The 25,991-nt window shown below is 36.0% G+C and overlaps 2 protein-coding genes across 7 annotated transcripts in view; one reads left to right on the top strand and one right to left on the bottom strand.

Annotated features, from left to right (window-relative positions):
• LOC105232282 (angiotensin-converting enzyme) overlaps positions 1–25,991 on the bottom strand; it is a 118,520-nt gene that overhangs the window by 11,492 nt on the left and 81,037 nt on the right. The gene's annotated exons all lie outside the window — the stretch shown is intronic.
• On the top strand, positions 12,662–18,789 carry LOC105232279 (uncharacterized). Its single transcript, XM_011213921.4, has 3 exons — positions 12,662–12,838; positions 13,015–13,095; positions 16,549–18,789. The coding sequence occupies exons 2-3, from the start codon at positions 13,084–13,086 to the stop codon at positions 17,779–17,781; spliced, it is 1,245 nt and encodes a 414-aa protein (XP_011212223.2). The 5' UTR covers positions 12,662–12,838; positions 13,015–13,083; the 3' UTR covers positions 17,782–18,789.

Here is a 25,991-nt window from a genome sequence, read left to right as displayed (position 1 = left end):
TTAAACCAACTAGTCAGTTATTCAGATATCGATCTGGGTTTTGTACAGAACTGCTATTTTGGGTTCATTGTAGCATATATCTGCCTTACAAATGACAGGTAAAACTTAAGTGCTGGTATGAAAAACTTTTTTGTTTGTCAACGTTGCAAGGTATAGCATATAGCTGTCATATAAATTGACCGGTGAAAAGCAAGATCCAGATTTTTTTACACCTTTTCATGCAATACAAATGCACCGGTGAAGGGTATATTATATTTCAACTCTATAAACGAAAAAATTCTAACTATAATTTAAGTATAACAAATAATCACAATATGATCTATAAATAGTTTGCTTCTCATTTTTGTTATAAAAACGCCACAAATGTTATTGAAATTTATATCTACCGCATCTAACCATTATCAGGAGCGTTGTTTTCTTAACTTTTTTGACATAATATCCATTCACTTCGGCTTTTATTAGTTCTTGCACCGGCCCAACTCGAATGCACTGCCTTTTGTTTATTTGCTAATGTAACAAAATTTGAAAAGACAGCCTCGTCAGCAGCTTAGCGTAGGCATATATTCAATATTTGATGCCTTCCAACATTTAAACTAAACGCATTTGCATTATGATATTGAAATAATTGTGTTATTTATATACCCGAGCTCAGCTTTTCATATATTTATAGTGCCTATTTATAACTAACAATTTCAAATATTGAAAGATTTTCACGGTTTTCATAATTTAGTCCATTAATCTCAGTTAATTTATAAGCAATTATAACTAACAACTATATAACAAAACCATTTGCTACACACTTTAAACATTAATAAGCTTAATGAAGAGCAAGACAAGCGTTTAATTCGATTAAGTCTGCGCTTGTTTTTTAATATATATTTAGCGATTCGATATAAAATATATCGAACGATTTGTTTTCATTATTTCGATTTGTAATTATTGTAGCGCACATATTGACTAGTACTAAAAAAGTGCAGTCTATGAATTTATGCCATAAAATGGTGCACAATTATTGCTGATTAGCTTTGATTCGTATAATATTTACAACTATATGTGTAGCTATTTAATAACACAACGAAAAAAGTAGCTGCAAAAAGCATGAAGAAAGAAAAATTCGGATTAAAAATACTAACGAAAATTAGTGATACATAAATAAATTAATACGCATGATTAATTAATGGCAAACAAAGTCCAAATAAAGCATATAAATACTACTTTTTTCCCCAATTTCAAAACAAATCCACACCGCCATCAACTCACCTCTCTCACTCATTTAAAAGTTGTTGTAATTTTCTGTTAAATAATTGCGAATTCCTTGAGCTTTTTCGTACGCATTTTTGAAACTAATAAAAAACTAGTGTAAGCACTAAAAAGTCTAAGAATGCGAGCGCAAATAGCATATGCTAGTTAAAGCAATGCATATATCTTGCACTAGATCCGTTTTAATTTGTACGCCAGTAATTACTTCATTTGCACACGTCGCCGTCATTCAAAGAGAAGTGCTCAACAGATCCGGCCTCAAGCGGGATTTAAATTTAATTATATTTACTGATATAAATATACAAATAGATGTGGTGCAGCAGAATTATAACAATTACAACGTTCTTACAATGCATAGGGACTTAAGTGTTTTGAAAATTAAATCCATCAATGCATAATAAAATAAATAAGATCAAAATAAAAGTATTTCATTAAAATTTGAAGGAAATGTGTACTATTTAAATTTAACCATTTTTATTTTCCAGGGGTATTTTTTCTGGGAAAACTTAGTAATATATATGTATTGTTTAGTCAAAAAAGTCTTTTCGTATTTTGTCAATAGATGTCGTTGCAATCGTATGTACATATATCTCCAGGAAAAGCCTGTGAAAATTACTTGTCGCACTTTTTTGCCGAGAAAATAGAAAAGTCTTACACTGATGGAATAATGTCTCTAGCGGAAAAATGGCAAAAAGTGGTAAACATATTTGGTTCATTAAAGTGCAGAAATACGAAAAGACTTTTGCGATTACGCAATATTTTTTTAAGCTGATATGCCCCTCCCAGCGCATAAATTAAAGATTTCGAAAAAATCCTTTTGTAACTGTCTCTAGAAACTAGAGGCAATCGCCGATAGTAATAGCAGGTGATTTTAACGTGTGGCCTACTGCTTCAAACCTACGTGGGCGTCTCATTTTAGAAACCTGCCGAACGAACCACACGAAAAATACATACCAAAAAGGAAATAAAGTTTCTATAATAGACATAATGTTTGTTAATAATACACTGAGCAGACGCATTAAGTAAGAGGTGTCAGACATATTCACAAACAGCGATCACGTGGTTATAATAGTTGACGGTTTGTTCTCTTATGAAAGGGATCCTCTCGGAAGAAATTCATCACAAAACGAAACCGAAGGCAAAAAGAGTTCGATAGTTTGGAATGGGGCAAAGCCATTAGGCGAAGACGCCTCCCACATAGTATCCGCAGTGCGTAAGAACTGGTCACAGCACTCGACGCAACTATGCGTAGGACTACACACCATAAGTACCTAAAGCAAGTATAATATTACAATATATTAGTGGAAAGAAGAAATAGCCACGCTCATTGAGATTTTTTTTCAACCTGCTCTTACCCTCAATTTTTTTTCAAAAACTGGAAACTTTTCCCTTCTGTAAAGTTCCTGACTCAAAATATTCTTCATGTTGAATCGTAAATCTTGAAAATGAATAATCCTTTCATATTTCACATTAGAAATTATAAAACAAATCTAATTAAAGCATACTTAATATAACATTTTTATATTAACCAACACTCCTTCCTAACCACTTCAAGCTCCATTAAACTTGTCGAACGTAATTGAAACCTTTAAACGGCAATTTAATGCCAACCCAGCAAGATGTAAACCAATACAACAGCTACACACCACATTCAGCAACAAACACCAACGATGACTATAGATGGGTTGCTAGTCAGCGGTGAGAAATGAGTGCGTAAGATCGCCAAACCAAAGACACAACGAACGCGCGGAAGGCTAATGGCCAACCGAATGAAAGACTAGCCAGCTGCAGGCGAGCGTAACAACCATCAACTAGCGGTTGGTTTGATGCGACCGAACTACAAGAAAGCACCAATGACAATTCTGCCTAATTTGGGGTGATTGCCACAAATGTTTGAACAAACTTTATCAGCAGCCACCAGGGAAATGCAGACTAGTGGAGAGCGCAAAAAATTACTCATAATCACATATACAGCATTATAGCCGATAGCCCTGGTGACTATTGAAAAAATATAAAAATGTAATTATTTTTCATAAGTAATAAAATACTAATAACAATAGTAGATAATAAATTATTTATGGTACTCAAATATCAAGTTGTAGGAGGAGACTTTTAACCGCACAGAATACAAAATATTTCCAAATGATTGGTATAGAATTGTATCAAGTTGAGCAGGCAACCACAAGAAAGGCAAAAGCCGCCACACATATAATTGATTAATTGAAATTTTAGATTTAAGCCATGTTTAATTGAGCGATCATAGCAACTATCCTTGCTTATCTTCTTTTTAGAAGCAGGTGCTGGCTATTTCCACAAACAACTGACATTGCCTGTCAATTATGGTAGATTAATCTGCGTTTGATCTTGAATATGCTTGGTCACGTGATAATTATGTTAAGAACACAAGCAATGTGATTTCATGCAAAGGTCATTAGCATTACATTCTTGTATAAATAAGGGAATTAATAAAAAGAGTTTTATTATTCAAAAACGATCATTCAGTTTTGCATAAATGGGTGTAAAAGAGCAAATGTCATGTGCAAATACGTATATGTAGGTAAATCGGAAATACTCAAAATCCCTATTGGCACTCTATGGTAAATACTAACTAGTCACTGTCTGGTTTGGACACACGTCCTTAGGATGGGGCTGATAGATCGAGAAGATTGCGGGAAATATTTAGATCAGGGTACCAGGAAAACAATAGAGCATCTCTTGTGCACTTAAATTTCACGCCAAAACCCATTCATCGAAATATTTTTTTTCTAAGTTGACTATTTGACATTCAGCAAAGAAGTACCATTACATTTTTTGTTCCGAAACGTTGATAATGTTGGAAAATGCTTTTGGTGGTAATTGTTTGTCGCGAGCAAGTGTTTCTGATTGGTACAAATGGTTCTAAGAGGGTCGAGAAGGCGTTGACGACGAACCACACGGACAACCATCAACATCAACTGATGATCAGCAAATCAATAAAATAAAGAAATTGATGCTATAGAATCGCCGATCAACAATCAGAGATCTTACGGTCATATTTGGAATATCGGAAGAATCAATGAAAACTAATTTGGAAGATTGAGTCTAAGAAAAATGAAAGCGCGATTGGTTCCAAAAGCACTAAATTTTTTCATAAAACAACCTCTCGTTAAGGACTGTGAAACAATGCTTTCCAACTACGAAGATGTCAGACTGGTGCGTTAGAATCTGCTATCTTTATCGATTGTCCAGTGAGAAGCTACATTAGCTTGGTTATGGAGGCCCTCATGCATCCACATTATAGTTCGAACGTGACAATTCCCGTCGAATGATTTTTTTTTTGGGTTAAAAATTCGCCTTAAAGCAAACCTTGTGAAAACCGACTGCCCGTGTTTTTTCCAATTGAAATTATATGAAATTTCCATTATAAAATTATCTTCGAAATGCCAGCCGATTTAGTATAATTCTAACTTATAATAATAAATATAATTTTTATTAAATAAAACAAGATAATTTTAATACATAGTTATGAACTTCTATTACTAGACCTTGTATAACCCTTCACACTGCTTAGTCTTAATAATATGCTGCCATATCAGTTTCCGATCATTCTCTGCCTTTCCCATCTAATTTTAAGTAATTCCATTTTTGCGTTTTTTTTTCAAAATTTATAAAGTTTGTGTCTTTCAACTTCTGTTTAGATATATATTATTATGCGCTAGACTATACTGCACCGTATCTTAAATTAATAAAAAAGAAATGACTTTTGGCTGCTGAAAAGTGTTGCAAGTTTTGTTGTGAGTTGTAACTAAAATATATATCCGTCAGAAAGTTAAAATTAGTCGAAGTTAGTTAAAGCGCACTTTTAGAAGTAAAAGTACGATTAGCATAATGGCATTCTAATAAACAACAATAAATCATGGAAATTAACATATAAGAAAATTTTGATGTTAATAACGACATTTGTTGCAGACACCAGGATGAGGACAAAAAGTGTTTCATTAGTCACCGGCGAATGTTTGCATAAGCGAGAGATCGCCGCTCCACAATTTATATGCGCATAAGTAATGGATTCGCCGGCGCTGCGCACAATCATAAAAAGCCGTTACACTAAACTGTGGCAAAGCTGCCGGAAAAGCGGTCAGATCCATTTAATCTGAAATGTAGGCCAACTCGGAGGCAGCGAACAGCCCCAAAGGCGTTTCGATTTTATGTTTTTGGGAGCAACAAATGCCGAATTCAATGCGCAAAAACGCTGTGAGCAGTGGACAATAAATAAACAGCTGCGCATGAGTGCTGGATTGGGGCGCTTGAAATGTGATTTAGAGTGCACTAAACGCAGTTAAGCGAGTAAATGGGAAAATAAATCTAAAATCAAATGTAACGTATACGCCTCACCGTGTCGCCAGCATTTGCTTGCAGCGTGTACACGTACGCGTTTGAGGTTAAGTAAGCGACTTTCGGGAACGATTTGGAAGAAAAAGCGACACATTTATATGTAACATTTTTTGTTGTTGTTGTTTTAGGCTGCGCAACAAAGGTGACTTAATAGAAGAATTATTTCCAACAAATATCAATTACCTGCCGCAAACGCGATGCGAAACAAGTGAATGCCGTGGCAAGCAATGCTGTGTGGCGTTCATGCCACAGCAACCAAGCGGACGCCAGACGCTTGTCGAGCGAGTTTAAATGGCGCTGCTCTGAATCTGCAGTCTACAAGTGCAAATGTAGAATCGCCAGGCAGGGCAAAAACAACAGCAATGCAAGCAGTGTACAAACTCGTAACAATATCGCCATCAACATTTGAGTTTTGGGTTCACTGCATGCAACAGAGCAACAAAAATCTAGAGCCGAACATGAGTAATGGCCCGCAACTTTTGACCGAATCTTTTTAAGCGTTTATTGCCAACTGCCCGCACACTGCACTACCTCTACCGTTAGCACCACTTTTTTCTGTGTCTGCCACATAACTAGAAGTAATTGTTGCACATGTACAGCTGTTGTTGACCGGTGTACCGCTGCCACAGCGCGACAGAATGATTCCGCGTTGAGCGTGCGAACGTTGAAAATGACTTTATAACTGAAAACGAATGTGCAGCGCTGGCTGGCCGTGCGCTACAATTAGCTACATGTGCAACAAAGCGTTGCAACAACTATTTCTGATTGCAGCTTTGCTCCGAACAATGTTAGATCATTGTGTTTGCATTGTTTAAGAATCTGCAAATGTGCACTTCTCAGCAGGTGAATGGCTGGAAAGTGAAATGCTGCGTGCAATTGTCTAACGGTATCAAATTTTTGAGTGCCACGTGAGGTAACCGCTCTTAAAAGTATAGAATTGCTGACAAATATGATAGCTACAGAGAAGTGGAGGACGCACATTCTGGAAAAAAGAGCCCAGAAATTGTAATCAAATTGGCAATAAGTCAATAATCATCGGAATGGTGATAAAAAAAAGAGACGAAACCAAAAAAATCACTACAAAGCCGCTCAAAAATCAGGGTGATGTTGTTTTTTTTCGATATTCGTGGTTTGATAGAGGGTATTTGGCCATATTGAGGCGTTTGCATGAGAACATGCTTCGAAAACGGCCGGGATTGTGGAAGAACAATTCATGGATTTTACACGATGATAATGTCCATCCGAAGCCAGTCGCGATAGTGATCAAATTTAAACCCAAAAACGTAATGAATTGTCCAGATTTCGCTTCGTGTGATTTTTTCTCATCCAACCAACTGGTGGGGATTACTTTGAAGGCGACAAAATAAATACTGATGAATAATTAAACACTTTACTATCTACTTATGAAGTCTTTTTAAAGGACCGTAAATTGTATGTCGAGGAAAAAGGTGCATTTTCTGAGCTGTATTCGATTGACGCTGGAGTTCCGCAAGGGAGTATCTTGGGTCACGTGTTGTATACAATATTAACAGCTGACCTGCCGATCATCAATGATTTAGAAGTAGCAACTTATGCTGATGATTCGGCATTTATTGCCACAAGTTTTAACCATAATGACAATTGACATAGTTTTCAAAAACAACTTAATATTGTCGAAAAATGGCTAAAGAATTGGAAGATAGAAATAAATACACAGAAATCTGTTCAAACCCCGTTTACATTAAGAAACAAAAAATGTTCTTTTCTATCACTAAATGGCTCTACAATACCAGAAATCACTGTCAAATACCTAGTTCTTTATTTGGACAGAAGATTCACTTGGAAGACACACATAAAAGAGAAATTGAAGCAGCTCAAATTTAAAACAAGAAAAATGTACTGATTTTAATTTTTCAATTCAATCCTTAAACCAGTATGGACATATGCAATGCAGTTATGGAGTACGGCGAGTACATCCAACATTGAAATCCTTTCAAGATATTAATGTAAGACTTTAAGAAGCATTGCAAGTACTCCTTGGTATATAAGCAACTTCGAAATCCACAAAGATTTCAATGTACCCTTTCTTAAAGACGAAATCAGCAAAGCTTTTCGAAGATACCTTGATAGACTTTCTAATCATGAAAACTTACTGGCAATAAATCTACTGAACTACTGAACAGCAGTATGGATGTTAGATGCCTAAAAAAACTTACATTTTGAACCTTCCAGACGGATTTTAAGTAGTTTTCAAAATTTTTTTTTTTTAATTATGTTATTGATTAATCTCAACGGAGCTCGATCAATGTTATGATGGTTATATTTATAAAATTTGCTGATCGTCTTTAGATAGATTGCAAATAAAATATATAGTAAAATAAAAAAAATCTGAATTTTGCTGTTTTTCCGTAGAAAGCGCAAGCAAATGATGTATTGGGTATATATGTAACTACTTGATTATTATTATTTTATATTTCCAATATTCCGAGCCTGCATAGGAAAGCTACCGTATATTTATATATTTAAATTAAGTTTTAGGCTTGAAAACATATTTTCCGGGGGGTTTTATCTAAACTTTCCAATGGAAATGTCAGATTGCACCTGGCAACACTTAGTGTTGCCTAGTCCAGAAATATATATAGCAGCCTATGTAGCTCATAATTTTTTGCACCTTTCCTTCCCGTTTGAGCTTATTTTCTGTTGCCATAATCTAAAATATTACCCGCTGCATTATCATATCAAAGGAAGCAGTATGATTGCGCTTAATGATCTAGAAAACCCCAAAAAGCCATAACAAACAATAAGAATAACGTTAAACACATAATCAGCCAATTTATTGCTCTCTTGATATCCAAGGCAGAAGTGTGACATATTTTGACAGGTATACAAAACTTGTTCGTCTCAACACCTGAACGCGACACATAAAAAACATTTATTGATAGGATTCAACTTTGTGGACAGACAAATTGTACCTGTCACAGAATCAAACTAACCAGACCACTTCATAAGTGAAAAAAAGACAAATTATTCAAAACACATTTTGAGGAAAGCAGCATTTTCGCACGTCGCTGTTGCTTACGAATTCATATAAAAGGTCGAAGAACCAGTTTTGGGAAATAAAATAAATAAATTGCACAAGCAGTCAAAATCGGTCGATAATAATTGACGTGCAAATAAACGAAAGCTGTTTCGGTGGCGACAATAACCGGGATTGGGTTCTAAATGTTTTCTGGCAGCGCAATAATTAATGTTAATAGTTACGATAAGTAATAAAAAATAATAATATTTAGGAGCGAAGTTTGACAGTTTTTTATTTAAGTAAAAATTGTTTACTTGACCTTGTTTGACAGTACTTATAAATATTCAAATCTAAAGATTTGAAGAGTAGCTCGCAATGAAATATAAATGTTGAAATGTGTTAGATAAGAGAGAGAGTTGAAAATAATTCATCACTTTGTTTTGTGTCAAAAAACCTTGGCGTACAAAACTTTAAATGCGTTTTTCTCGAAAATCTGTTCTCTAAGTAGATGAAAAAATTTTGTAGGAAAAGCTGGACCGCTGGATTTGTCACGCAATGATCGAAGGACTAAGAATCCCGTATCGTAAATTTTTCACAAAAAATTTTTTAGAAAACCGCCATTTTGTCCAGTCTTTCAATTATTGATATATTCAAGCCGTTTGATGCCCTCAACCTACTTATCTCCATTATGCTTTTTGCAGGCAGACATTCAAGGTTTGCTGTCTGATGGACTCCATAATTACGATATCCAATTTGTGATTGAGTTGGACATTTACAGAGAAAGTGGAAAACCATTACTTGCTCCCTTTGAGTTTTTAAACTCTACAATGTATGCATGTTCTCCAAACAGTCAATTCCCCTTTCTGTTAACGGTAAGTCTGTATATACTACTCCTGGATCTATGAAACTTATTATCTTGTCATATTTTGGCTGTAACTATTTCGTTAAGCTGGATTTGGTTGTAGATTTCCCTCTACTTTGCGGTATTTGCTCAAATTTCATATTGGTCAGACACGAACATAACCAATTCGCCCGCTTTTTCTTTGCCAAAAATGTTTTAACGACCAGGAATCCAAATTATGAAAAAGTCGAGTTAACATGCCAGTGAGCTAAAAGCTTTCCTCGCTTTGTTTACTACGCTTGAGTTGATCTTTGGTAACGACGAAACTGTTATTGTTGTCGTGGCAAAATTCTGCCGAGTTGACAGTCTTTTGACGGGATAAAACATCCTGGTCCGTTCCGATTACGTAGACTTGGCTGTCTGTGTAAACAGTCGCCTCCTAGAACTCCACAGGCCTTCTCTATGCTTAGTACTACTGCTTGCAAAATGCTAGCTGAGTTTAGTTGACGGAAAAATATCATGATCCTCGGTGTGTACCTCTGTACCTACACCGCAATTTATTTTCCGTCGGTTTAGATTGTGGTAGTATATTCCTTCCCTGCTAAACATCTTATCCGTTCACGTCTAGAGCGTATTCTCAACTGGTACCACTACTGAAGTCCAGCCTCGGAAGGATTAAGTTTGCGAAGTCACTTTCGGAATGAAAATTTTGATGAGTTGGTGCAGGAACATTTTCAACGTATCATTCGTACATAACTTAAACGCCACGGTAATCACTGCACAGCCGACTCATTGAATATCTTCATGTTTCTGGTGTTATATTGTTTATTTAATGCTGGCCAACAAACCAGGAGGTAATTTTGTAATGCGATACGAATAAGAAAATGTTCGCACCTTCAATTTTGGCGCTCTGGAATTCGATAATCGCTTTGAATTTTGAAAATTTCGAATTTAGTTTTCTCTTTTCGCTTTGGCGACACCCTGCTTTGCTAAAGCAATTATAAAGAATTCGCAACCTTTGAAAATGTAAATTACAAATATAAATTAGTTGTTTAAATTGTTGCTGAAATACATAACTACAAACAAATAACAAACTCAACTAAAGCAATTTGAAAATTTCATGACGGCGCATCCCGATTTATCGAGAGGATCGCTAAAACTGCAGACATCAAAAGTACCTCTAATAATTTATGAAAAATTTAGCTTCCAAATTCAACGCAGCCGGGCCACCATTGCGTGGCATTGTGGGGTGGAAAAAGGTAACTCCAATAATTGCACAGTTAAATTATAAATGTGATTAAATGCAATGATGGTTTGGGCAGACTGTAAGATTCACTCAAAGGCAAAAATGTGACGAAACAAAAAATATTTTAAGAATTGGAGGTGCTTCCTCACTTTTCATACCCCTATCAAAGTTAGAGCAGCAAGTGAGTGAGTTATAGCCAATAGAAGAATCAATGAAAGGAGAGACCCCACCGAACCAAATACAGAAAACAGTGAACTTCCCTCGAAAAAAGCAGCAGACTCTGCTTGAAAAATAAGTCCAAAACCAAATTGTATAACCAAATATCAATATAAAAAAGAAAAACTGTTGAATAAAAAGAACAAAAAGCAAAGGTTAACAGCATTGTTAGTGATACGTAAGCATCACTAAATAAGGGTATCAATTGTCGATCCGAATACAGAGTAAGCCTTCAGTGCTTCACATGTAAGGATTCGTCTAATGACGGTCGTATGCATCCCGATGACTTTATTTGGTTTTAGGCCCCGATTCCTGTTGAGCATTCTTTTACTTATGTGATACATCGTAAAGCTTCTCCTAATAAATTTCAGTTTCAGTTTGGCATTTATTTTGACACTTAAATATTCAGAGAAATTGTAGTACCATCGGGTGATGGAAATTGAATTTGTGACGGTTTGGTTTAATTCGTGAATAACAGGAAACGCCTTGTTCCAGTGACTCAATAGTCGTGCTTTGTAATAATAAGTTTTTTTGGTTTACCAAATTGAAATAATTCTAGCAAAATATAACTCCCAAGCTGACTCCTTTTTTCGAAGATCCCACTACAGCTCAGATAATATACTATAGACTATAATAGTATTTCTGTGACTGTTTGTACATTGTATTTACAGGTACATTGAAAGTTATAAGCGCAAATTCTTCCTTCTTTCCCACTTACTGTCATAATCAGCCCAAAAGCCGTTAGATGCATAACACTGTTATAATTATGAATTACCAAGAAATATTGCGGAAATTTTCTACAAACAGTTCCCACTCAGTTAAACTACAATGACTAAAAAAATATTTTAAAGAGTTAAAAAAAAATTATAAAATTTTAATAAACTTCACACAGCCAAAAAATTCAAGTTTAATGGTGTGAGTAACAGATTATGAGATTGTATGGGTGAATTAAGCGAAGAGTCCACTGCTAGCGGCTGCAGGGCACACACACCGAAACAAATTTCTTAACTTTTTCAGTGTGTTGGTGAGCACAGCAACTCTTCAAATATTGGTGGAATCCAAAGCGCTATTATTTTTTCAAATTAAGTGCATAAAATATGTTTACTTATTTAGAATAATAATTTAAAAAAAAAATGTATTTTCTATTAAAATATGGCTTTAAGACACACTAATAGTACAGTGCAAAATTTCACTGAAGCAAATTTAACCGGCAAAACCCACACTAACACCTTTACTCCTCACTAACACTATCACAACACCGCAACCGGCAGTTGTACCACTACATACAAACACGAAAAGCTCGTCGCTCAACCAGCAAGCACCGTCGCGCTGAGCGCAGCAAGTCAAAAGACTGCAGCAACGAACGCGCCGAGCACTGAAGCGAGCAACCAAAACGCGCAGCTTCGACTCAAGGCACTCTCACTTTCGTTAGAGGCCGTCTTCTGCTCCACAAAACAACCATACACACCGTCGTTCTGACTGCCGCCGTGCGCAGCGATTTTGTAATCGCGAAAGCTCGCTGAGCGCGCGCACACTCGCTCACGTAGCACGCAACGACCAAAGCGCTTCACCAGCGCTCGGCTTTGCCAGCTTTGAATTTCGATTTCTGGGCAGCGCGTTGACGTCGGCAGCGCTGCTGTGTGTCACTGCGTAACATTTCCATGGCTTTGGCTCTTTTGGCGGCTCACCGCTAAGTTTTGCGAGTTGGAAGTTTTATTTTGAAAATATGTGCCGCGGTATATAAGCCAGCAGCTGGCCAACAGCAGCATCCAGTCAAAACTTTGGAATCGTTGCGATTCTACAAATAATTCTGCTTTAGTTGTATATAATTTAATTCAAATTCGAATTTGTTTGTATTATTTTGCATTGGGTTTTCAAGTGATCTAGTGCAAGTGCTGTGAATGTAAGTGTGTTTTAGTGTGCTACCGACAAGAACTATCAAATTATAAAGCTTAAGAAATTTTGGAAAAATATTGTGTTTTGTAACTGAAATGTCTTGAACGCGTTTACGAAAAATATTATTATTGAAACTTGTTGAAGGCGCATTGAGTAATCACAAATTCTGTTTAATATTTGCAGTGTCATCGTAGCTGTGCTTGGCGGTATTTTGTGATTAATTCTGCTGTTGACTGAAAAGGAACGCTGAAAATGAAATTATTTGTAAGTATGCGTGCTAGTTTTGAAAAACAGCACCACTTGATTAATTGATTTTGGAAAAGTTCATAACTTTTAATTAAAAACGGTTAAAAATTGTTTGAAATTCATTTTTGGCAAAGAAACACATTTTGTTATATTTTCTTTAGAAAAAGGTTCTGAAATTTTCAAACCAATTAATTTTTATTTAATAATTGCTTTAGCTTATTGAAAAAGTGCGAAAAATTATTTTCGAATTAAATTTTTTTGAGATTACGAAATTTTTGGAAATCTTGAAAATCTTCTGATTTACTCAAATATTGTTTTTTTAGGTGATTTAAATATTTATTTCTAGAAATAGAACTTTCTTGAAAACTTAAAAGAAAAAAAATGTAAGAAAAGGTTCAGAAATTATCAAACAAAAATATTTTTATATAATTGCTGATAGTATATTTAGCTAACTGCATTAATTTTTTTTAGAATTTATACTTACTACTTTGAACACATTTTCTTTTAGGAAAAATTGTGACTTTCCAAAGAAAAAATTTATTATTTTTTATTTAAACTAAATCTTATTTGAAAGTTTTGCAAATATTTTCTTTGAAAAAAGTTACAATATTTTTAAACAAATATTTTTTACAATCGACTACATATTTTTCGAATTATGGCTTTGTTGACCACTTTGCAAACATTTTTCATGAAAGATTTCTGATTTTCTAAAACAAAATATTTTTTTTATAATTAATTAATATCTTTTTTCGAACTATACCTTTTTTTGAAACCATTTTCTTTAAACAAGAATTCTGAACTTCTAAAAAAAAATATGATTTATTGAAAAAATATTCGATTTTTTTTTTAATTAACGCATTTTGTCTATTTTGCATACATTTTCTGTAAAAAAAACTGTAATTTTCTCAAGAAAAAAATTATTTTTAAAAATTGTATTACATTTTTTTTCGAATTATAACGTTTTTGAAAACGTTTTTTTATGAAATGTTTCTGATTTCCTCAAGAAAATGTTTTTCTTTTTAAAACTTAAATAATCTTTTTAATTATAGCTTTTTTCTACTTAGAAAAAATGTTCTTCAAGATAAAATTTTGGAAACTTTGAAAACTTTTTTTGACAAATTCTGATTTTTTTCAGAAAAAATTTTTCTTATCAAAATTTAATTAATTAGTTGTTTTTTAATTATAGCGCTTTTCCTAAACTTTTTCTTTAAGAACGTTTCTTTCAGAAAACGTTTTTGGAATTTCTAAAATTTTTTTCAATTTAAAAAATAAAAAATATTAAAATTATAAACAATTTGAAGTCGGCAAAAAGTAGGCCATTTAGGCTAAATTATTTAGTTCACGGTAAAAAGTTTGTAAGAAATGAATCATTTAGAATTTCCTAACCTCAAAATACTATAAACAAAATAGCTTCATATACTGTGCTGATCGTTAAGCTCACTCTTAAATCTTCTGTAAGCTCTGGAACTTTGTTTATCTTTCCATAATGAGTACCAGTTCTAAATCTAACTGAAATTGTGCCAATTATTTGATGTACTTTAAATTCGAAAATTTTAAACCCAAAAATATTAGAAGTAATTATTTTAGCGCCAAAATATATAGCGCTTCTTAGAGTTAAGCACTAACCTACTTCGCACATCTGTTTTCCCACAACATTTCTGCCAACAAAAAGTTAGTAAAGTTAGTGTGTAATCATAAGATTTATTAGCCACTAGATTATTCGATTTATGACCACCTTGCAGCAGGCGGCCCTTTTGAGCAATGTGTGTCGATAAATTTTGGCAGCAAGCACTTTGCTAAATCGCCACATTTCCGCGGCATTGCTGTAGCACTTCTTGACACACGAGTTGATCTGAACATAAACAATGCACGATTATTTCAAATACCACAAAAATACAAAAAAAAAAACAGCAACTGTGCAGAAAAAACAAAAACCGCAGGCGACGTCAACATCAGGCACATTGTAAAACAAACAGGCCATAAAATAGTCATAAAAACGCTAATGGCAACAATGCAAAAGCGCATGCAAAATGAAAATGCTATGAGCACACAAACAACAAGAAAAAAATCAAAAAATATAAAATGAAAGAGTAGCGCATACAGAAAAACAAAAACAACTTATAACTGTAGCTTACGACTTGCTCATTCATACTCCTCAAGCTGCTGAACCCATCGTGGTTTTATCGTTTGTTTGCCTTCCACAACAAATGCACGTACTACAGTTACCGTTAAGCTGTATTATTTACAATGCAGTGGATAGTATATTATATATTTGTATACACATACATACATTTGCCTAAATCCAAATAAAATAAATAAAACCACTCAATTGCCGAGGAAGTGTTAGCGGCACAGCCTTTTTTCAACAAGGCAAACCATAATTTTGATCAGACATCAATCAATCCGTTAATCACTTAGTGGTCCGGCTTTTTTCGACAAACTCATAGCGCCCAATTAACCGTAATTACAGCAACTAGTGCGAACACATAGGCATTTTTCTTGCAATTAGCGCCTTGCGGAACTTTTTGCTTCGCTTCACCACATCGTCGAGGCCTACTTGTTTAAGGCCTGCAGCTGGCATAAATTCACAGGCATTCTGTCTTCGTTTTAATCAAAGTTTAATAAGGCGCTTAAGCTGCACTGTACCGTTATGTACACACAATTATTACGAAGTTATATAATTTTATTAGCATTTATCGATTATCGACGAGTGTCAAAAGCAATTTCACCAAACGCCGTTCATGTGCACCACCATCGGCGGCTAGCTGTGGCCATTGGGCGCGAACACTTTCGCTCGCCGATTGCTCAAATTGGCGTACCATCGCGGCTATGAAGTAATACGTCTTTTTTTCTTTCAACTTAATTTCGTTTATTAATGTCAAACACGTACGACAGATGGCTTTAAGCAGCGATTGATTGATAGAAATGTTATGAAAATCGAAATGCAACACTGGCAATGTTTACTATTTTGCGTAATGTGTTTTTGTTGTAACAAGCACACATGGGTTTCTATAAAATTTAAATGAGCAATCATTATCGGCCTTTAGTAGCTGTTCGAGGTCGCGCTTATGAACAAAGAGTTAGTAAAAAGTCGATTCACACTTGAACTTAAGAGAATTCTACAATATATGGTAGTCTTTTCGTATTTCTAATCAAACTTCAACTTTCAAACTACACTATATGGTATGACACATTGGTGATTGGTAGCACTGAAGATATACGACTGCAACGACATCTATTGGCAAAATACGAAAAAACTTTTTCGACTACCCAATATTTGCTATATTTTACTAAGAAATGAAGAAAATAATTTGGTTTCATTAAAAAAAAAATCAACCCAATCAACCTAAAAAAAATGTTAAACAAAAATCAAGCCTTGAACCTTTAATGAAAAACAAATCACTAAACAACTAAAGGTCTAGTTATGAGACTCAAATATTAAAATAAACTCTGTAAATTCCACTTTTTCAGATCTGCTTCGCCGCCCTGCTTGTGGCCACTGCCTACGCCGGCGACACCGCCAAGAAGGCCACCGTCGAGTCTAGCGCTGCTTCGGCCAAAAAAGTTCCACTCGAGAAGAAGCTCGACAAGCGTGGCCTACTTGACCTCGGCTACGGCTATGGTCACTCCGGACTAGATGTTGGCTACATCGGACACGGTAGTGTTGACTACGGACATGGTTATGGCCTTGTGGCTGCTCACTCCGCTCCCGCCGCCGTCTCTTATGGACATACCGGTCTGGCGTCTGCTGGCATTGCGCACTCACCATTCCTCATCAGCAAAACTGCCGATGTGCATAAGACCATCACCGTCACTAAGGGTATACCAGTGCCAGTGACAGTCGATCGTCCCTACCCGGTTGTGCATCAGAAACAAGTGCCCGTCGAAGTGAAAGTACCTGTGCCACAGCCCTACGAAGTCATACGCAAAGTACCAGTTTCGGTGAAGGAGTATGTCAAGGTGCCCATTCATGTGCCACAACCCTACACCGTCGAGAAACGTGTCGAAGTTAAAGTACCCGTGCCCGTAGATCGCCCCTACCCAGTGAAGGTGCCAGTGCCACAGCCCTATGAAGTGATCAAGCATGTTCAAGTACCCGTCAAAGTGCCCGTACCACAGCCCTACGAAGTGATCAAGCATGTCCAAGTACCCTACAAGGTTCAAGTGCCAGTGCCACAACCCTACGAAGTCATCAAACAAGTTCAAGTGCCTGTACATGTGCCAGTCGATCGCCCAGTACCAGTCGCTGTACCCAAGCCCTACCCAGTGCCAGTGGAGAAACCCTACCCAGTTGTGGTGGAGAAACAAGTCAAGGTTGAGGTACCAGTACGCGTCGACAGACCCTACCCCGTGCCAGTAGACCGTCCTTACACCGTTAAAGTACCAGTCGATGTACCACAACCTTACACCGTCGAAAAACATGTACCCTACACCGTGGACCGTCCAGTGCCAGTGCCCGTCAAGGTGGCCATCGACCGTCCCTACGCAGTGCATGTGACACGCCCGGTGCCAGTGGCTGTTCAGAAACCCGTTGCTGTACCCGTACCCGTGCCAGTGGTCGCCGGTCATACGGTGGTCGAACATGGACCCGCCATTGCTATCAGCGGCGGCGGCTATGATGGCGGTTACGGTGGTCACGGCTTCTCATCCAGCGGCTACGGCTACTCGTCCCTTGGACACGGTTATGCACATAAAAAGAAGTAAGCCTGTCTGCGGAGCTACAGCTTCTACGATTACTGTGTATATGATTTCAGCATTGAAGGCGGAATTAATTGAATGAATTTTAGTGTTAATTATGAAATTATGACGAGAAGGAAGTCGCTAGCAATAGGACTTCGGAAAATTTAGTAAGAAAGCAGAAGAACATTACGAGCAAAACGAAAACCCGAAGTAATTGTAATGATAAAACAATGCAATAACAAATAGAAGCAGTATAGATACACAAAAGCGAAGACATTCACGAAGTGATGATGAAATGCACGAAATGAAGAACTCGAGCTGACACCAACTTAACTAGCATAATACGAATAGAACATACGTTTGCTTAATATTCATTTTTCGGTCACTGAAAATCGCTCATTGCTTACTATGTATATATGTATATGTAAACCCTGCCACTTAGTTTTAAGTATTTACAAATTCTTGTAAATTATTTAAAAAAGCAAAAAGAGCTGCTTGTCTAGGACAACACACAACTGACTGCTTACAACGCTAAACGGTTTAGTTGTGGCTTAGGTTGTCAGTGGACGCACCCAAAATTAAAAACTCATTGAATTGAAAAATAATGCGTTTTTTGTTGGGCCTGCAAAGGCCCTGCTACTACCGCATTTTGTTCAAAATTTGCCAATTAGCCCTAAAGCTATCATTATTACCACTTATGCCACTCACTTACATATATATGTGTATAATAGCAACATTTAGTGTATTTCTCTCATCCAATGCAAAAACAAGTAACAAAAAATTAAAAAAACGGTATTTTAATTTTAACTTTGTCACTTGTAATTTTGCCGTAATCATCAGTTATTTCGAAATTCAGCAATATTTCGTTTCGCATTTGTAATGTACATCTCTTTCTCTCTCTCACTTTCTATCTTTATTGTATGTGTATAAATTAATTTTATATATGTACACTATGTATGTATTTTGTAAATGTGTAAATATGTGTTAAGACGAAATGATTTTTTGAATAATAAAAATTCGTAAGAAAAATAATGGAAAATGTGTTTAGATTTTGGTTCTTTCAGAGAAATCGTTTAAATCAGTGTAGTCCGCGGCTGCAGAACAAAAACACTATCTACTTAGCTTGACAACTTTCAAAACCAAATTCGAAGCTTGTATTCAACATAAATTATGTAGGCGTAACTTTGAATAAAATGACTATTGAAGAGATCTAGCTCACTTATAAATCTCAAAATTGTTAATCTGATATAGAGTAGGGGTTAGAAATAGCAATGAAAAACTCTGTGAGAAAAATAAAAATATTCAATAATATCTGAAATAGGTCTACAGAGATAAAATTCATGGTATTTTAATGAAAGCAAATTGTTAAATAGATAAAATTTTACTTCCAAAATCTCAGTTTAGTATTTTTTATTTAAGAGCTGTTATGGACTTGCAGATAAGAAAAATAGTGAATCGTCTTTGTTCGTGAATTTTTGGTTTTTTTTTGTGAAGAGGCATTTTATTGAATAAACAAACAAGAAAAATGAACATAGTAGCTCTGAGAACAATCTAATCTACTTTAGTAATCGCTTTTTAATCTTCTCAAATTTTGTATTCCCTTGATCTTGAAACCGATCTCCGGGAAGTCCACAAAAAAGGTGACTGACAGTAAATGAGTATTTCCTGCTCCAAATTATCTCAAATCCAGAAAACAACAAATAATAATTTTTAAAACGATTGACGGAATATCGGTAGTGATCGTAAAATGTTTGATTTTTGATAACAAAAACAATAAATTTCTTTGTGATAAGTGACTTCAAAATCAAAGATTATACCAAAAACTTCACTTTATTTCTTCCTTCGAAAACCGCCGGCAAATTCACTTTCGATATTTGTACGAAGTTCATCAATCGTCGCTCACTTCTCGGCATAGACCATAGACTTGACGTGGCCTCACAGAAAATATAGAAGTCTAACAGTGTCAAATAGCACGACCGAGGTGGCCAATTGACTGGGCGTAAGAGAACACGTTCACCAAACTTGAATTTTAACAAATCGATTGTGACAATCGCCGTGTGGCTTGTGGCACCATTCTATTAGAATCACACATTGTCCAAGTCCATATCATCCAAAAATATTCAGTTTTCATTGCGCTGTAGCAAATCCCATTCACAGTAACGTCCTGATCATCATGGATGAAGTATGGCCCAAAAACACCACTGGCCCATAAACCGCACCAAACCGTATTTTTTCGGTATGCAATAGTGAATCATGCGGTACGTAGGAATGTTTTTTCACAGGAATAAAGGATTTCATTGATATGGTACGTTCATAATATCGAATGGAGACTAATTTGTAGATGACAATAGGGGCGTACGCAAAGCAAGGTTTTAGGGGAGAGCTAAGCCACAAATTATCGGTGTTTGTCCTTAGGCCTTATCAATGATCATAACAAATGCTAAACAGATTGGCAATTGTATCTGTTGAAATGGTCCGTGATAGAAATACTACTTCTCCTGGAAATTTTCCGCTTAAAATGGTAGATTCAAAAATGTTGGGCATGATATTTTTGTGACCAGTCTATTCAGGCCATTTAGGTTTTGAACCGAATTATTGGTGGACCAATATTCAATCAGATGGATGAAAGCACTCCAGCTCTGAGAGTATTCGACACAGTACCTGGTTGAAGGAAAATATGGACAAAAAATTTCCCTGATATTTGTTTCTGCGTACACCGCCAGGCGATAACATTAATGAAGACAAATGAATAAATATTTTTTTCAAAAAAAAAAAAATTCCGGTTTTTTTTTAATATTTCTTAATGATATATGATCTATCGGAATCTTGATGCTGAAAGCTTGAGTTCTTGCTTATTGAGTTATTTTTATAACTTTGTTATGTGAAAATTTATATGGAAAAAATATATCATCACCTTTATTTGGACACAATTTAACGCAATAGTTTTGGTGTTAACTCAAGGCCACATTACCACAGCTTCGAAGAAATCAACTAAAATTCTAAACTAAAAAAAAAGTTAATTATGAACCAAGTAAACAGGCAAATCTCAATTGAGAAAATGTAGACATTGCCATGCAAACAAATTAAAATTATAGCCAATCTAAACAAAATACAAACAGGCAATCTGAATCTGAATCTCGGTCTGAGTCTCAATCACTAAGTACAAAAACTACTTTCTAAATAAATACATAAAGTACCAATATTATTAGTTACACATACTCACACACATACACACGCAAAACACGAAACAAACTACTTTTAGTTAAATTAGTATTTTTAAACTCAACTATGCTGGCACTACGAGAATTCTAATCGAGTGTTCTTGCCCGTTGACTCACAACTCGCTGGCAGCTGGTACAAGCCAGGCAGACCAGACCAGATTACACACACAAACACACACAGAAGTAATTACGCTTATTTGCTTACGATCGCACGCATATTGATTAAATTGGTTTGAGAGCAAATATCGGGTGCAATTAAGAGTGCCATAGTGCTTCTAAGTCATCGTGGCCGTTCAAGGTCGTTTGCATTGCGCGCAGAACAACAAAAACGAAATTAAAAAAGCTGCTCCACTTACCACTTGCCACATAGCTTTGGTGATGGCGGCGACTTCATGCTACATATGCGGATGTAGTCGAAACTAAAGCGGTTATTAATAACTTTTCTCAAACACAAATACAAAATAGACTGACACACATGCGCACCACGCCATTTGCGTTTGTAGGTAATGTATATATGTAATTAAAACATGCTGTTGTGTGACGAATAAAAATATATCGCTGCAAAGAATAAAACTTTAATATTTTTTCGATTTATTGCACAGAGGAACACCAGGAGGCAGCTAATAGCAGCTTAATGCTGGCAGTGCGATATAATGTACCAGTGTTAGCGCGAGTGTGTGTGTTTGTGTATCGCAAGCAGGTGGTCTTAATAATGTAAGAATTCTAATTAGCCACACTTTAATCGCTGTGATTAATTACTTCTTGTAATAATTAGCCAGCCGGTAAAATTAATCCTAACTTAAAAAATAACTGAACAAATTTGTTTTCAATCAAAGTCATTTATTCGAGTAATAACTTATTTGGAATGAAGGCTGCTGAAAATATTACTTGATAATAAATAATAAAGCCTCAAAGCTCTTAATAAAGACTACGAAAATGTAATGTAAAAAAAATCAATCAAAGAACTGCACCAAATACCAAATATGCATTTTGAGATTGATAGATCATTAAACTATTAGGTGCGTAACTAAATTCTCGCTGTTTTTTAATCAAAATGCAATATTATTGTAAAGAAATGGTTACAAATTAATTGTAATTGCGAGAGATGATATTAGTCGAGACAAATACCTCAAAAGGGAGGTGAACTGGGATAAAACAGTTGTTTTCTTATAAATGTTTGACAAATTAACATTATTTGGTTTATTTTTAAATTATCTGTGTGATATAATAAATTTTTAAATTACTTCAAAACAATCTTTATTAAACATTATACGCCTTAAGTACCAAAAACTAAGCTATTTTAATTTTTATGATAGTAGTTTCTAAGGATAAATGGTGTACAATTAATCCACGGTCACAACAAAGCCACGTTCGAAAATACTTTAGATAAAAATTAACCATATTTCCATGCTAATTAATGACCCAAATCTTCTTTGGAAGCAACACGATTGGCATTCATACTTCTGACGACCTTGATTGTCAACAAAATATTTTAATAATACAAAGCGATTTGTACTTTTTAACGCATCAATAAACTTAATCGCTCGCCTCCGAATGCAATGAAGAACTGCCGTTTTAAATGTCAGCCGTCAGATGTTCACGAATTGAGCATTAAAAGATGATACTCGAACCACTTTCCGCTTAATTGCTTGTTACATTTCTTGACATTTTTCAATTAGCCGCCGCAGATGATGCAGACATTTTTGACGCGCACGTTCGCGGCATTTAACTTTATCACAGACACACAAGCGTGTAACACTCTCGGCACGCCGGTGAACGTGAGGGCATGTGCGACCAAACGACACGTTCAAGGTTAAACTGCCGGCTTGCGAGATGCCACACAGCGGCCAAACGGCCAAGTCCGCGCATGCAATGTCATAACAAAGCGTCTGCAAACGCTGTCACAGCGACAGAGGGTGTTGCAAGGGCATGTCGGTTATGTAACACGCCACAGAGCACGTGTTGTGAGGCAAGCACAAAAAAAGGAAAAAATGCCACAAACTGATAACCAGTTGATTGAGCGCATTTAGCACAACAAGCTGCCACTGCGCTGTATTTGTGCCGAGATAGTAACAACAACAATAACAGCAAAAAAAAACAAAGCAGCGAGGAGGGAAACGCAGAGATGCGCGTGCAAAAAATGAGCATGCACTTTTGACCCATACCACGCGGCTTCTGCAACGCATCTGCCTTTGCAGCATGTACTTCTGCATTGTCAGCGCGAACGGGTTTGGCGCTTAAGTCTTCTGATTACAACGACCTGATTACTTTTAACTTCGCGCGCTGTAAATGTGTGTCAATTACTTTTATCGCATGCAATTGCTTCAGTATGCAAACTGCGACCTCATTTACGCTGGTCATCATTCAGTTTTGATTTAGCCAAATTGCATTTACTTAAAAAGCGAAGAGCAATCAACTTTTTAAATTAAGCGCTAACTGAAAGCATTACGTTGATTATTTTTTATAGTCGCAAAGGGATTGTTTTTCAAAAAAAGAGTTAAAAAAACTAAGAAAAATAAAAAATAATTAAAAACACATAATATAATTAATAAAAAAAAAAATATTAAAAAAGAACTAAAAAAATAAACAAAAGTAGTAAACAAAAGAATACAAAATGAAAGAGCAAAAATTACTTTAAAAGTCGTTGAGTTTGCTGAACCGAAATTGCATAATCCAAATTTGTTACATTGCATTACATTCCTACATTCCTCGCAACAAATTATACGCATTCTTATCATATGCAATCGATTAATTGTTTTTGTTTTCTCTTTGTTGCATTTAATTCACTTCATGATGGCCGCGATTAACATATGAATTTCAGTTGCAACTTTTTCCCATCATAAAACTTATCTATCAATTTTAATATAATCAAAACTGCCGACGTGAATGTGATGGGATCAGTTGCTCAGCGCTCTAAACCAACAGGAAAAGAAATGGTGAGCTTAGCCACTGCACATTGCAACCCATATTACACACATATGAACACAAGCGCGGCCACTGCGCACATTAGTGCAACATGTGCCTCATTTCGGCCGCTTTTTGTGCAGCTTTTACGGCTTCACCGCACTTACCGTTGCGGTTCAAGTGCGACCAGCAGCGTGTGCTATGCTTACAAAGCTGCCTATCTGGCTGCCCGGCTGGCTGGGCGACGTACGTGCCGTGGCGATTGGGTGGCGCTGCGAGTGGTCGACAAATACTAGTTAATCGCTTGCGGCAGCCACAGCACGCTATACACACAATGCGGTCGCAATTAAATTGTGCACAATATTTTCCTGCCGGCTGGTCTGGCGGACTCGCCTTTCTTTCCTGCTGCACCACATTTAATACCCGTTCAGCGTTGGTTGGCTGCTATCGCTGCGAGCATCACTCGGCAATGCATCCCAAGCCCATTTTTAGACACATAACATGTTGCACGGAGTAAAATAGTTTTGTAAGTTTAGTGGTTTATATCTGAACAAAATTCACTCAGACTGATAAAAAAAAATGACACTTACTTGAATACAAGTTTTTATTATCACCTTCAAATGGGCAATACATGGGCATACAGGCAACCAATTTTCCATACACTGGTCATAAGCATAATGATGCGTTCGATGAATGTAGGGGCCTCAGCTAAGTTCTCAAGCATCTTTGTTGAACACTATCGTGATCTATAAAATATGTTTAGATGCTCTGCTAATTCACTGATGCCAACACGACGATTTTCAAACACTTTTTCTTTAACTTTTTTTGATGCCAGCGTCATTAACAGAAGTCATGACTCCCATGAGGGAAATTTTCGATTACCTCACGAGCTGTTCGTGATAGAGCATACTCCTGAAGACACTTCAACAACATTTTCAACAATTCTGTAACCGTGATAAAAATTTCAATTAACTTGGTTAATCAAAGTCTAAATGGACCAGTCCGGGTCAATTTTGATCAGTTGTTATTATTATACGAAAATGTTCAGGTTGTCGAAACTAATGGATTTTCGAATGTATATATGTACGTTTTTCAAAGTTTAAGTGAACCAAACTAAACGCCTAAACTAAAGGATTTTCGAGTATATGTATGTTTTTCAAAGTTTAAATGGATCAGTCCGAGTCATTTTTGATCACATGGTATACGCATACGCAAATGTTCAGGAAGACAAAACTGAAGGATTTCCGTATTTAAGTATATATGTTTTTCAAAGCTTAAGTGGACCAATCCGGGTCAATTTTGATCATATATTATAGTTGTACGAAAATGTTCAGGACGACGAATGTATGTATATCTCTCGATTTAAGTCATTACTTGAGTAAAAATTTCCACCTTAACGCCCTTACCAGCTCTTAGAGCACCTCACACCTAGCAACACTGATCCCTCAACTGCGCAACATTCTTCTTACATTTGACTAGCGTAGCCAAAGTCTGACTTCACCCGACCTTACCACCTCCTTACTTGTTAGTATGAATTTATGTTTTGACACTTAAAGTGGTATGCGCCGTTGGTCGGTGCTGAATGTTGCCACCGTTTGCGGCATCTGCGTCTGTGTCTAGGCAGTTAGTCAGGTAGTAAGTTAGTCGACCCACCAACCAAGCAGGCAGCTAGTCGCATAATTCGCTGTCCTCCTCTGTCATTACGTAATGCAACCGCCAAATATTGCATTTCTGTGCCTTGGCACAATTTCACCGTTATTTGCATAAACAAACGCCATTCTGCATTTAGCAACGTAATACTAAATTTGGCCAAAATTGGGTGAGCTCAGGCGATTGAGTTTTTTTGCATATTTTTCACTTGTATTGGTTTCTATTATTTTATAACACTTTTCGGCACCTACAGTGTGGCAAGTGGAGCAAATTATGAATATATTTATAAAATTTAATTCTTAATTTATTTTTTATGGGTATCAAATTCCTTGAAATAGAAAAATTATACCGTAACAAATATTCTAAGTTATGTAGTAAGGTCAAATCTTGCAGAACCAAATTTATTTCCTAAAAATTATTGCAGAGCATGAATGATTCTCAAGTAAGTCCTATTCTACT

The sequence above is a fragment of the Bactrocera dorsalis genome, chromosome 1 (assembly GCF_023373825.1).
Source record: "Bactrocera dorsalis isolate Fly_Bdor chromosome 1, ASM2337382v1, whole genome shotgun sequence".
Taxonomy (NCBI): Eukaryota; Metazoa; Arthropoda; class Insecta; order Diptera; family Tephritidae; genus Bactrocera; species Bactrocera dorsalis.
Note: the sequence above shows the minus strand (reverse complement) of the source record. Positions and strands in the feature narration are given on the sequence as shown.